The sequence below is a fragment of the Globicephala melas genome, chromosome X, assembly GCF_963455315.2.
Source record: "Globicephala melas chromosome X, mGloMel1.2, whole genome shotgun sequence".
Classification (NCBI taxonomy): domain Eukaryota; kingdom Metazoa; phylum Chordata; class Mammalia; order Artiodactyla; family Delphinidae; genus Globicephala; species Globicephala melas.
The window spans coordinates 36,421,331-36,435,008 of NC_083335.1; the positions used below are offsets into that span (position 1 = coordinate 36,421,331).

The 13,678-nt window shown below is 41.2% G+C and overlaps 1 protein-coding gene across 1 annotated transcript in view; it reads right to left on the reverse strand.

Annotated features, from left to right (window-relative positions):
* VSIG1 (V-set and immunoglobulin domain containing 1) overlaps positions 1 to 13,678 on the reverse strand; it is a 34,504-nt gene that overhangs the window by 14,676 nt on the left and 6,150 nt on the right. The window contains 1 exon segment of the mRNA XM_060292008.1: positions 6,844 to 7,004. Within this exon segment, the coding sequence (XP_060147991.1) occupies positions 6,844 to 7,004 (161 nt within the window).

Sequence of the window (13,678 nt, forward strand, 5' to 3'; positions counted from 1 at the left end):
AGCCCTTCTATCCTTGCTCCTCGCACTGTAGCCTGATATATCCTGCCGTCGCACAAATAATACTGGAGGTGTCTGGGAGAGAAATGGAGGTAAGGCGGTGTAACACGGAGACCTAAAAGGGAAAGGCCTTGGCCTCAGGGTGCTGTGTGAGAAGGAAAGTCCCCAGGGCAGGTCAGCGGCCAGACACACAGATGGAGGGACTTTCTGTTAGGGGAAGTCCACACTGTCACACTGTCCTTGTAAAGAGAAACAAAATGAAATGCTTTCCTGAAACCACTTATCTAATCACACAGGAAGGACTGAAACTTCGTTCGATTTTCCACAAAAGAATAACCCTTTTAGAAATCAAAGCTGAACAATGGCCAAATCCCGGCCCATGATCCTGTGAGTCTTGTATACTTTTCAAAGAAAGTATATTGTCAATTTAGAAATCAAAGCAATTGAGGCCCAGGAAAAGTCATGGTTGTTCAACAGGCCACATCCTTTGGGGGTGGTGATTTGGGGGCTGACAAGTCAGCTTTAAGAAAACCCATCCAAGTGTTCCCTTAAGTGGTGCTTGTTCATTCTTTTGCCCACTTGCCCTCTGTGTCTGTGTTCATGACAGACTGCCCCACTTTCCCCCCAAGGTCCTCTCTGCCTGCCCCTTGGTGATATTAGAGGCTGACATGTGGAGACATAATAGCACATTAGTTATAAGAGCCCCTTAGAGATAACTTAGCTCATGGTTGCTAAGGCTGAAGAGCCTTCAGGAACCAGCTGGATATTGGACATATGGGAAATGGCTGGGAGGGGCTGGTGGATAGTGGTAAGATCATGGAGGATAGTGGGAACTGTGGTGAACTGGAGAGCCAAGACAAACAAGGCTTTCAAACTGTGGAAATGAACAAAATACTGGGCTGGCCAACCAACATGCATCCACTGGCCAAATCAGGCCCAGAGGCTGCCAGTTTGCAACCTCTGATTCATCCTCTTCTATTACAGAAAAGGACACTGAGGCCCCAGTAGAGGAAGTGATCTTCCCAAGGTCACACAATTTGTAGTCAGACCTAGAATCCAGACCTCCCAATTCCCGCTGAATACCTTAACACGGCACTCATAGCCCTGCCTTAGACGAGGAAGATTCCCAGGCAGCCTTCCCCTCTTGGGGCCATCCCATCCGCTACTCCAACCCAACCCTTCTCCTGCCAGTTGCTGCTATTCATTGGCATGATGCTTCCCATGCCGAGTGGGTTCACCACATGAGGCCTTCGACGGCTGCCAGCTGCAATGACAGCCTTTCTCTTCCTACTGTGCCAAGTTCCTATTCACAGGAGGCCATGCAGCTGGGAGCCAGATTTGTCCAAAAAGATTTCTTTCCCCTCAGCTTTGTGACACTGCTCTCTAACTAGAAGCTGGAGTATAAACAAGAAGGGTTGAAAGAATTCAGTCTGCTTTCTGTTTGAGTCTGAGTTGGAGTTAATAAATGCCTTTAGCCTCCAGAGCTGCTTTGTGGGTACATTTTGGAAATGAGGAGGGCATGGAAGTCCACAGCAAACCACCCATTCTTTCCCTTCCAGCTTCTTGCTTTCCTGCACTGTTCATAAAGGCGCTAGCCATGGGAGGTGAGGAGTATAGAGTGGCAATGGTCTCAAGTCCAGAATTTTCTCTAGACTGCATGGGGGGGCTGGGATTGCACGTGGAAGGAATATAACACCAAAAGGAAGGCTTCCCTGCCTCCAAACCACTCCCTTCCCAGCCTGCCATTTGCCTGAGACACCCACCAACCGAACTGCTTCTTTGAAGCATGGAGGGTTTCGGCTTAAATTATTTTCTTCGGGAGACAACAAAGTGAACGATCACCAGTCCTTAACACCTTAGCATTACACTAATTTATCAGATTTAACAAGGATAGACACCTGAGGGAATGGGACACAGAATAGATAAACTTTGATGGGAAGGGGTGGTGGGAAGAGAAGAACTTGGAGTGTTTCTCGGTGGGAGCCACACTGGCATTTGGGGCAGACAATTCTTTCCTGTGTGGGTCTCTCCTACATATTGCAAGACAATAAGCCTCTCTGGCCACCACCCACTAAATGCTGGTAGTGACTCCCATTTATAACACTTAAACCAATATTCCTCTCATTTTCAAATGCCCCTGAGGAGATGAAGCACCCGCACTCCACCAACATCTGAAAAGCATTTGATAGAATGCTATCTGCAGAGGCCAAGTTGGAAGAATCTGAGCGGCCATGGAATATAAAGATACTAGGTTCTAGAAAGAGGTTGTCCACATTATATGTGTGTTAGAAAGGTGAAGATGGCACAGGGTTTCTTCCACTGTGGCTATTCTGGAAGAGTAAGTGTTGTTTGAGAGACTCATGCTAAGTAGGGTCAATGCCTGTTCTGTTCATGGGCAGGTGAAGTCTCTGTACTTTTACCAGTGACTAGCTGGGTGGTAGAGGAGGCCATTCATGTGATCAGAGGGGAACCAAAACTTCTATGCTAGCCTGCCTGTTCTGGGGCCTAGAGGCTTCAGCTGTGACTCCCTGCTGAGGGACTGACTATCTGAATCTGTCCATGTCTTCTGAGAGGAGGGCTTCTCTAAGAGAAATAGCATGCTAATGAATACCCTGGCTCCTGGTCAGAAGACTTATGGAATACTTCCATAGCCCCCATTCACAAAGGAACCCCATGGGGGGGATAGTCAGTAAGAGATGATATTCTCTCCAGGGTACTGAGAAATACTAGGTCTTGGAGTCAACTGCTCCTTTAACACAATGATCTTGGGGGAGGAAAAGAAGATGAACTTATGACAAGAGTTGACCACTGCCCTGCTCAAGGCAGCCACAGGTCCCAAAGCCTTTTGGAGGAAGCTGAAAGGAATTCCAGACATGGGCATGAGAAGGCAAACTCAAGACTGTCCCAGCTTTGCCAGGGGCTTGTGCTGATCTGAATTGTTACCAAACTCAGACCCTCCCATCCTACTCCTAAAAGCTGGTGCCATTGTCCTAGAGACCCCAAACAATGAAGGGGTCCAGTACAGGTGTTCTTGCCTGACAGGTCCAACTACATCTTTCCCAAGCTTCTCTTGCATGCACCATTTTTAGACACTGACTGACTGCCTTTTCCTTCATACCCTCACTATCGAGGCATGGGCTGTGCTGTGTTTGATCAGAAGTGGGTGAAAGCTTTCGACAAAATTCAACACCCATTCATGATAAAAACCCTGCAGAGAGTAGGCATAGAGGGAACTTTCCTCAACATAATAAAGGCCACATATGACAAACCCACAGCCAACATCGTCCTCAATGGTGAAAAACTGAAAGCATTTCCACTAAGATCAGGAACAAGACAAGGTTGCCCACTCTCACCACTCTTATTCAACATAGTTTTGGAAGTTTTAGCCACAGCAATCAGAGAAGAAAAGGAAATAAAAGGAATCCAAATCGGAAAAGAAGAAGTAAAGCTGTCACTGTTTGCAGATGACATGATCCTATACATAGAGAATCCTAAAGATGCTACCAGAAAACTACTAGAGCTAATCAATGAATTTGGTAAAGTTCAGGATACAAAGTTAATGCACAGAAATCTCTGGTATTCCTATACACTAATGATGAAAAATCTGAAAGTGAAATCAAGAAAACACTCCCATTTACCACAGCAACAAAAAGAATAAAATATCTAGGGATAAACCTACCTAAGGAGACAAAAGACCTGTATGCAGAAAATTATAAGACACTGATGAAAGAAATTAAAGATGATACAAATAGATGGAGAGATATACCATGTTCTTGGATTGGAAGAATCAACATTGTGAAAATGACTCTACTACCCAAAGCAATCTACAGATTCAATGCAATCCCTATCAAACTGCCACTGGCATTTTTCACAGAACTAGAACAAAAAATTTCACAATTTGTATGGAAACACAAAAGACCCCAAATAGCCAAAGCAATCTTGAGAACGAAAAACGGAGCTGGAGGGATCAGGCTCCCTGACTTTACACTATACTACAAAGCTACAGTAATCAAGACAGTATGGTACTGGCACAAAAACAGAAAGATAGATCAATGGAGATCAATGGGACAGGATAGAAAGCCCAAAGATAAACCCACGTACATATGGTCACCTTATCTTTGATAAAGGAGGCAGAAATGTACAGTGGAGAAAGGACAGCCTCTTCAATAAATGGTGCTGGGAAAACTGGACAGGTACATGTAAAAGTATGAGATTAGATCACTCCCTAACACCGTACACAAAAATAAGCTCAAAATGGATTAAAGACCTAAATGTAAGGCCAGAAACTATCAAACTCTTAGAGGAAAACATAGGCAGAACACTCTATGGCATAAATCACAGCAAGATCCTTTTTGACCCACCTCCTAGAGAAATGGAAATAAAAACAAAAATAAACAAAAGGGACCTAATGAAACTTCAAAGCTTTTGCACAGCAAAGGAAACCATAAACAAGACCAAAAGACAACCCTCAGAATGGGAGAAAATATTTGCAAATGAAGCAACTGACAAAGGATTAATCTCCAAAATTTATAAGCAGCTCATGCAGCTCAATAACAAAAAAACACACAACCCAATCCAAAAATGGGCAGAAGAACTAAATAGACATTTCTCCAAAGAAGATATACAGACTGCCAACAAACACATGAAAGAATGCTCAACATCATTAATCATTAGAGAAATGCAAATCAAAACTACAATGAGATATCATCTCACACCAGTCAGAATGGCCATCATCAAAAAAAATCTAGAAACAATAAATGCTGGAGAGGGTGTAGAGAAAAGGGAACACTCTTGCACTACTGGTGGGAATGTGAATTGGTACAGCCACTATGGAGAACAGTATGGAGGTTCCTTAAAAAACTATAAATAGAACTACCATATAACCCAGCAATCCCACTACTGGGCACATACCCTGAGAAAACCATAATTCAAAAAGGATCATGTACCAAAATGTTCATTGCAGCTCTATTTACGATAGCCCGGAGATGGAAACAACCTAAGTGTCCATCATCGGATGAATGGATAAAGAAGATGTGGCACATAGATACAATGGAATATTACTCAGCCATAAAAAGAAACGAAATTGAGCTATTTGTAATGAGGTGGATGGACCTAGAGTCTGTCATACAGAGTGAAGTAAGTCAGAAAGAGAAAGTCAAATACCGTATGCTAACACATATATATGGAATTTAAGAAAAAAAATGTCTTGAAGAACCTAGGGGTAAGACAGGAATAAAGACACAGACCTACTAGAGAATGGACTTGAGGACGTGGGGAGGGGGAAGGGTAAGCTGGGATGAAGTGAGAGAGTGGCATGGACATAGATACACTACCAAATGTAAAATAGATAGCTAGTGGGAAGCAGCCGCATAGCACAGGGAGATCAGCTCAGTGCTTTGTGACCACCTAGAGGGGTGGGATAGGGAGGGTGGGAGGGAGGGAGACGCAAGAGGGAAGAGATATGGGAACATATGTATATGTATAACTGATTCACTTTTTTATAAAGCAGAAACTAACACACCATTGTAAAGCAATTATACTCCAATTAAGATGTAAAAAAAAAAAAAGTGGGTGGATCTGAGAACTGAATGCTACATGGTGTACTGCCCATGTAGAAGAATATTACTATTCTACCATGTTTTGAAGAGAGACACAGAGTGATTCAGATACTTGTCTAAGGTAACCAGTACTGAGCAAAATTGTTGAACTTTGATTAGAGGGTGGCATTGATAGTCTCCCCTTGAACGATGTTTCCTGCTAAACAAATATTCAGGACCTTTGGTAAAGACAAAAGACCAAAAGACCAGTGATGGCTGAAGAGACACTGGCCCTCCTTCTTCTCCACGTCTGCCCTTGGGCCTCCTCTAGCCCGCTCAACTTGCCTCTCCCTCTGTCTTTCTATAATCAGAACCCTTGCTTTCCTTTAAGGCCCAACTCCACTATATCCAAACCACACTGATTTGTCTCTTCTCTGAACTCCTTGTTTGGATCATACATCCTTCTGAAAACCTGATGAAAGCTACAGACTTTTTCCCTCAAGGGATATGTGTTGGCATACATGCTTGCACACTCACATGCGTGAGTGCATGCACATGCGTACACGTGTATATACATGCACACACACACACATACTTTTGAGTATACCATTTTAGTCCCTGGACTAATTTAAAGAAGGCATTACCCTTAGGGCCAGATGAAAAAAATCTGGGAATAGGCAGCTTGCAAGTAGAATCATCCTCCTCCTTTGACTTTCACCCACCCTCCTCCAGCAACCTCTTCCCCAGACCCTAGCCTCCCCTCCTGTCTCTTATCCTCTAGCCTCCAGATGCCTTTTACTTCCCAAGGTTCATTACTACTTTGCCCTTACCCACCCACCTGGAGAGTCTCATTCCATCAGGACTCAGTCTGTCACAATGAGCTAGCTCACTTGACAGGCAGAGCCCAGATATTAAGTTTGACAGAGATTTGCAGATCAACTAGGACATATATTTCAACTGGGGTTTTCTGGAAATAATAGGGAGAGATCTGGGGGATGGGAGAAGCCCTTTCAGAACTACTGCTCATTTCACCTGTGAGAAAGACCCTTCCTGTCTACTCTAGAATGCATGATATACTTGATGTTGACCTACACAGAATTGAGATAACAGGCTGTAACCGAATATGAGGAGAGGACAAAAGCCAAGTCACTTAGATGATGATCTTCCCTAAACAGTTATCTTCAAACACCTTGCATCTGAGGTTCTGCTCCTGTTGCCACTGGCTTAACATTCCTTCTTCTCACACTGACCCCAACAGTTTATGTCAGGACTACCAAAGGAGAGGAGTTTAGGGGGAAGAAGTCCTTACAGAAACTGGCTGTGACTCCTTATGGAAGAATGTCCACTGGATGGAAAGCTTGTCCAGTGAGGCCACAGTGGTGGTGTAGGTGCAGATGAGAGTGACATTAGATCCAACAGTCACATTCACAAAATCGTCTGGGATGGTCACTTGCACTCCACGAACTGGACCTGAAAAGATAATCATCAAAAAACGATGGTACACACTCACATTCTGATGACATTTTTTTCATTACAAAGCACTTTCAATGACATCTTATTTGGGGAATCCAAGGTAAGGAGAATGTAGAATGAACCATATAGGAAAGTCGAGCAAGCAACTGGCATGGGGTAGGGGAGTTTCTAACAAATTACAATGTGAAGATGTTCAACTCCTACGTGATGGTGAGGTAATAACACTGAACTGGGAATTTCTTCTGTGTAAGGATGGCCTGACAAAGAGGTTCTTAAAGCGTTGTCCAAGGACCCAAAAAGTCCATGAGTATGGAGAACAACCAGTTCAGTTTGCCCAGGGCTGATGAGGTTCTGTAGATATGGCGCTTTCAGTTTTAAAACCAGGTGAGTCTCAGGCAAGCTATACTGGTTTTGCCAGGACTTTCACTGCTTAAACCAGGAAAGTCCCAGTAAAACTAGATGAGTTGGTCATCCTAGCCCTGAGACCATTTTGGGGAGGCTACAAGATCAAAATGATGTTCATAATAATACTAAGTTGTTATTTTTTTCACTCTCATCTTCTCATGAGTGTACAACGGAGTGTTCCAGCAGTTACAGGACAAGTAATGATATTCCTCTAGTGGCTAATGGAATGCATGTTTGTGTATTTTTGTGTTTAAATTTCTTTTAGTTTTACTTTCTAATACAATAAATATAGATAGAAATAACCTACATAGCAAAAAGTCTTTTGGGCCCTCAACAATATTTAATTGAAAATTTTATTGGGATAATAGTAGATTCACACGCAATTCTAAGAAATAAGATGGAGATCCCATGTACACTTTACTCAGCACCCCCATGGTAACTTATTTTGTAAAACTACTGTATAATATCACAACAAGGACACTGACATTGATACAGTCCCCTGATTTTATTCATTTCAGGTTTCTCCAGTTTTACTTGTACTCCTGTGTGTGTATGCATTTAATTCTACACAATTTTATCACATGTGTAGGTTTGTGTATCCACAACCACAGTCAAGATACTGAACAGTCCACCACCACAAAGATCCCTCAAATTTCCCTTCCATAATCGCACTCACCTCCCTCCTGTACCCCATCCCTGATCCTAAGCATTGGCAACCACTAATCTGTCTTCCATTTCTAAAATTTTGTCATTTCATAAATGTTACGTAAATGGAAGCATGGTAACCTTTTTGCTGATTAGCTTTTTTTCACTCAGCATAATTACCTAGGAATTCATCCAAATTGTTCTGTGTATCAGTAGTTCATTGCCTTTTATTGCTTAGTAACATTCAGTGTTATGTATGTACCATCATTTGTTTAACCATTTACCCATTTAGGGACATCTGGGTTGTTTCTAGTTTTTAGCAGTTGAATAAAACTCCAACAAACATTCATGTACAGATTTTTGTATGAGGATAAATTCCCATGTCTCTGGGATAAATTCCCAAGAGTGCAATTGCTGGGTTAGATGGTAGTTACATGTTTAGTTTTACTAAAAGTAAAAGCAAAAAACAGCCACACTGTTTTCCAAAGTGTATGAGTGGTTCAGCCTCTCCACATCCTCATCAGCATTTGGTGCTGTCACTATTTTCTAATTTAGCCATTCTAATAGGTGCGTAGTAATATATTATTGTGATTTTAATTTGCATTCCCCTAATGCAAATTAATGATGCTAAATAACTTTTCCTGTGATTATTTGCCATTTGTATATCTTCCTCAGCAAAATGTCTTTTGCCCATTTTCTGATTGCTTAATTTTTTACTGTTGAATTTTGAGAGTTCTCTATACAACCTAGATGCTAGTCTTTTGTTGGGTAGAGCGAACATTATTTCTTCCTTTCCTATCTGTATGTCTTTAATTAATTTTTATTGCCTTATTACAGCAGCTATAACTTCCAGTATTTTATTGAATAAGAGAGTTGAGAAAGTAGACATCCTTGCCTTGTCCCCAGTCTTAGGGGAAAAGCATTCAGTATTTCACCATTAAATACAATGTTAGCTATAGGATATTTGTAGATGTTCTTTATCAAGTTAAGGGAATTCTGCCATGGGTTGAATTGGGGCCCCCAAAAGGATACGAACAAGTGCTAATCCCTGGTGCCTGTGAATGTGATCTTATTTGGAAACAGGGTCTTTGCAATGTAATTAATGATGACATAGATCACCCTGGATTTAAGGTGGGGCCTAAACCCAATGACTGCCGTCATTATAAGAACAAGGAGAGTGAGATTTGTCACACAGATACATAGAAGGAAAGGCCATGTGAAGATGGAGTCAGAAATTGGAGTGAAGCATATACAAGCCAGGAACGCCAAGAATTGCTAGCAGCAAGCTCGGAGAAAGGCATGGCATGGATTCTCCAGAATCAATTCTGCCAGCACTTTGACTTTGGAATTTTGGCCTCCAGAACGGTGAGAGAATAAATTTGTCTGTTTTAAGCCACCCAGTTTATGGCGATTTGTTGCAGCAGCTTTTGGAAACTAACACATCGTCTATTCCTAACATGCTAAGAGGTTTTGGGTTTTTTGTTTTGGTTTTTTGGTTTCTCTCTTTCATGAATGGGTGTTGGATTTTGTCAGGTACTTTTTCTGTATCAATTGATATGCTCTTTTTTTTTTAAGTTAGCCTGTTGATATGAGAGATTACACTGAATGGTTTACCCCAACTATGCAAGGCCAGTTCAACACTTGAAAATTGATTAATGTAACTCATCACAGCAATAGGCTAAAGAAAAATATCACATGATCATATCAATTTATTCAGAGAAAGCGTTTGACAAAATCCAACATGCATTCATGATAAAAGTTCTCAATAAACTAGGAACAGAGGACTTCTTCAACTTGATGAAGAACATTTACAAAAACCCTACAGCTAACATCATACTTAATGGTGAAAAACTAGAAGCTTTCCTACTAAGGTCAGGAACAAGGCAAGGATATCCCCTTTCATCACTCCTTTTCAACCTCATACTGGAAGCCTAGCTAATGCAATAAGACATAAAAAGGGAATAAAAGGTATACAGATTGTGAAGGAAACAAGAGATGACATGACTGCCTATGTAGAAAATCCAAAAGAATCAGCAAAAATCTCCTGAAACTAATAAATGATTATTGCAAATTTTCGGGATACAAGGTTAATGTACAAAACTTTATCGCTTTCCTATCTATAAACGGGACTCTACTCAATATTCTGGGATAACCTATATGGGAAAAGAACCTTAAAAAGAATGAATATATGTATATGTATAACTGAATCACTTTGCTGTACACCTGAAACTAACACAACTTTGTAAATCAACTATACTACAATAAAATTAAAATAAAAAAAACACAATACAATTTACATTAGCACTCCCAGAAATGAAATACTTCAGTGTAAGTCTAACAAAATACGTACAAGATCTGTATGAGGAAAACTAAAAAATTCTGATGAAAGAAATCAGACAAGAATTAATAAATGGAGAGATATTCCATGTTTAAGGAAGACTCAATATTTCCGAGATATCAGTTCTTCCCAACTTCATCTATGGACTCAATGTAATCCCAGTCAAAATCCCAGCAAGTTATTATGTGGATAGCAACAAAGTTATTCCAAAGTTTATATGGCGAGGCAAAAGACCCAGAATAACCAAGACAAATACTGAAGGAGAAAAACAAAGTTGGAGGACTGACACTAACCAACTTAAAGACTTCGTATAAAGCTACAGTAATCAAGACTGTGTAATACTGATGAAAGAATAGACAAATAGATCAATGGAACAGAATAGAGAGGCCAGAAGTAGACCCACATAAATATAGTCAACCGATCTTTGACAAAGGAGCAAAGGCAATACAATGGAGGAAAGAAAATCTTCCCAACAAATGGTTCTGGAACAACTGGATTTCCATGTGTCAAAAAAAAAGGATCTAGACATAGAACTTACACATTTCACAAAAATTATCTCAAAATGGATCACAGATCTAAATGTAAAAAGCAAAGGTATAAAACTCCTACAACATAACATAAGAGAAAATCTAGATGACCTTGGGTTTGATGATGACACCAAAAGCATGATATTTACAGAAGACAAAGATAATAAAGGACCATTATCCAAAATATACAAAGAACTCTTAAAACTCAATAATAAGAAAGCAAACAACCAGATTATAAAATGGCAAAGACCTTAAAGAGACAGCTCACCAAAGGTGCTATATAGATGGCAAATGAGCATATGAAAAGATGCTCCACATTTTATGTCAGCAGGGAAATGCAAATTAAAACAACACTACTGGGGGACTTCCCTGGTGGTCCAGTGGTTAAGACTCTGCGCTTCTAATGGAGGGGGACAGGTTCGATCCCTGGTCGGGGAACTAAGATTCCACATGCCGCATGGCGCAACCAAAATTTTTTTTAAATTTTAAAAAAAAATCCACAACAGTGACACACTGAATGCTGATGAGGATGTGGAGCACCAGCAACATTTGTTGCTGGTGGGAATGTAAAATGGTACAGGCATTTTGAGATAGTTTGGTGGTTTCTTACAAAACTAAACATACTCTTACCATACTATCCAGCAATTGTGTTCCTTGATATTTAACCAAAGAAGTTGAAGACTTATGTCTACACAAAAATCTGCACACAGGTTTATAGCAGCTTTATTTATAACTGCCAAAACTTGGAAGCAACCAAGATGTCCTTCAGTAAGTGAATGGATTGATAAACTGTGGTACATCCAGACACTGACAATATTATTCAGTGCTAAAAAGAAATGAGCTATCAAGCCATGAAAAGACATGGAGGAACCTTAAATGCATATTCCTAAGTGAAAGAAGCCAATTTGAAAAGGCTACACACTGTATGATTCCAACTATATGACATTGTGGAAAAGGCAAAACTATGCAGACAGTAAAAAGATGAGCGGTTGACAGGGGTTGGTGTAGAGGAAGACATCAATAAGTGGAGCACAGAGGATTTTTAGGGGAGTGAAAATACTCTGTACAATAATATAATGGTAGATACATGTGATTATACATTTGTCAAAACCTACAGGCATTGTGTTAGAAAACTCCTACTTAAATCTTTTATTTTAGCAGACAGTCACTTTTGTTTTATGTTTTGCACACAGGTCTTGGCCTATTTTTGCATATTTCTAATGCCAGTTTAATTTTTGTGGTGTTGTTTTGGTCTGTTTGGTTATCTGGGGTCACCAGGGCTTCTATTTATCCCTGACCCCGTCGCCTGAGCACGTGGAAGCATTTCCCTAGGTCAGGTTTCTGCGTATCTCTCAGTGGGAGACAGGTATGGCAGGACACTCCTATTGGAACCCCCAGCTGCCCTGGTGTCTCTTTGTGGGGGAGGAGAGACAAAGAGCCTTCTAGAACCAGATACTTTCTGTGGTTTCATCCCTCTTATCTGTTCCACCCTCCCTCCTCAGTATCGCTAGGTGAAAGTAGGGAGTCTCAGGCCCAGTGAGGAAGGAGATCGCTTCTTTTGTCTACTATCGTTGGTGGGTCTCCTGATGATTGCCCCTTGCCAGGGGTGTTGAGCTCATCTGATGTTAGAGGGACTCCCACTCAGTTTGGGGGAAGAATCAGTCTCCCTGTGGGCTGCTATGTTAGGATCAAGAAATGCCAGGACTGGGGCCCCTTCCTCCTTTGGATAAAGAGGCATAAGATACCCTGCCTCTCTGTAGTTCCCAGGGTCCAAGCCAGTTTGCTTTCTTCTTACTATCTTTCAGAGTTTTCCCTTGGTTGTCTCTTGCATTATTTCCAGGGAGGCTTTATACTTGTGCTTAGTAGGGAGAAGCAAGGAGACACAGATCTATGTCATTTTGCCCAAACCAGAAATCTCCCTCAAGATTTAAGACTGTAAAAGGGGCCTAAGAGAACTATTGGCCTTAGAAAAGGATCTGCTTCCCATACGATTTAGAGGAATACCAAAGAGCTCCCTACCCCAAAATCCAGCCTACCACTGTACTTGAAATCCTTAGTACTATGTAAACATTTTCCCAAGGGATGTTATAGGGGACAATATTTTGGGTAACACTATAGAGGCATTGGCTCATGGTAATAACTGGTTATTATCCATTGCGAAGTCAGAGTACAGAAGCTTTCCCGGATGGAACATAAGACTGTCAGGCAAGTATTAGAAAAGGTCAAGTTTAAGAGGTGCTCTCTATGCTGCAGGGGGGCTAGAGTGAGAACGCTAGCTGCCTTCCAGGTTGGGACAGGATGAGGATACAAAGATGGTGGGAAGATCAGAGGAAATAGTACAGAAAGACAAATTCCTGGCCCCCTTCCCAAAGACGACTTTAATTTTATTTTTTCTTAATGACAGTGGTCAGGCAAAAGGAACTCAGAGAATTAAACATTTTGAAAATTTTAAAGAAAAAGCAAACCATGGTACTGATTACCCTTGGTTTCCTGGATTCAATAGCCATGTCCTTTGTCACAGCCAGGCCATCTGGTCCAGCTGCTTCTCTGTTAGAGTTGGCTGTTTACATGGCAACCAATGTCTTGATGAATTGAGAGAAGTGTTTTAGGGTAGACACCAATGCAGCACCTTCTAACTCCATGCGGTTTTCCCTTTCCCAATGTTCTCCTCCCTATGTGTTTCTGGTTCCCATAATGCGTATCCCCAAAACAAAATTGGCCTGCAGAAATCAGCTACATTTTCTGATGGAAAGTTC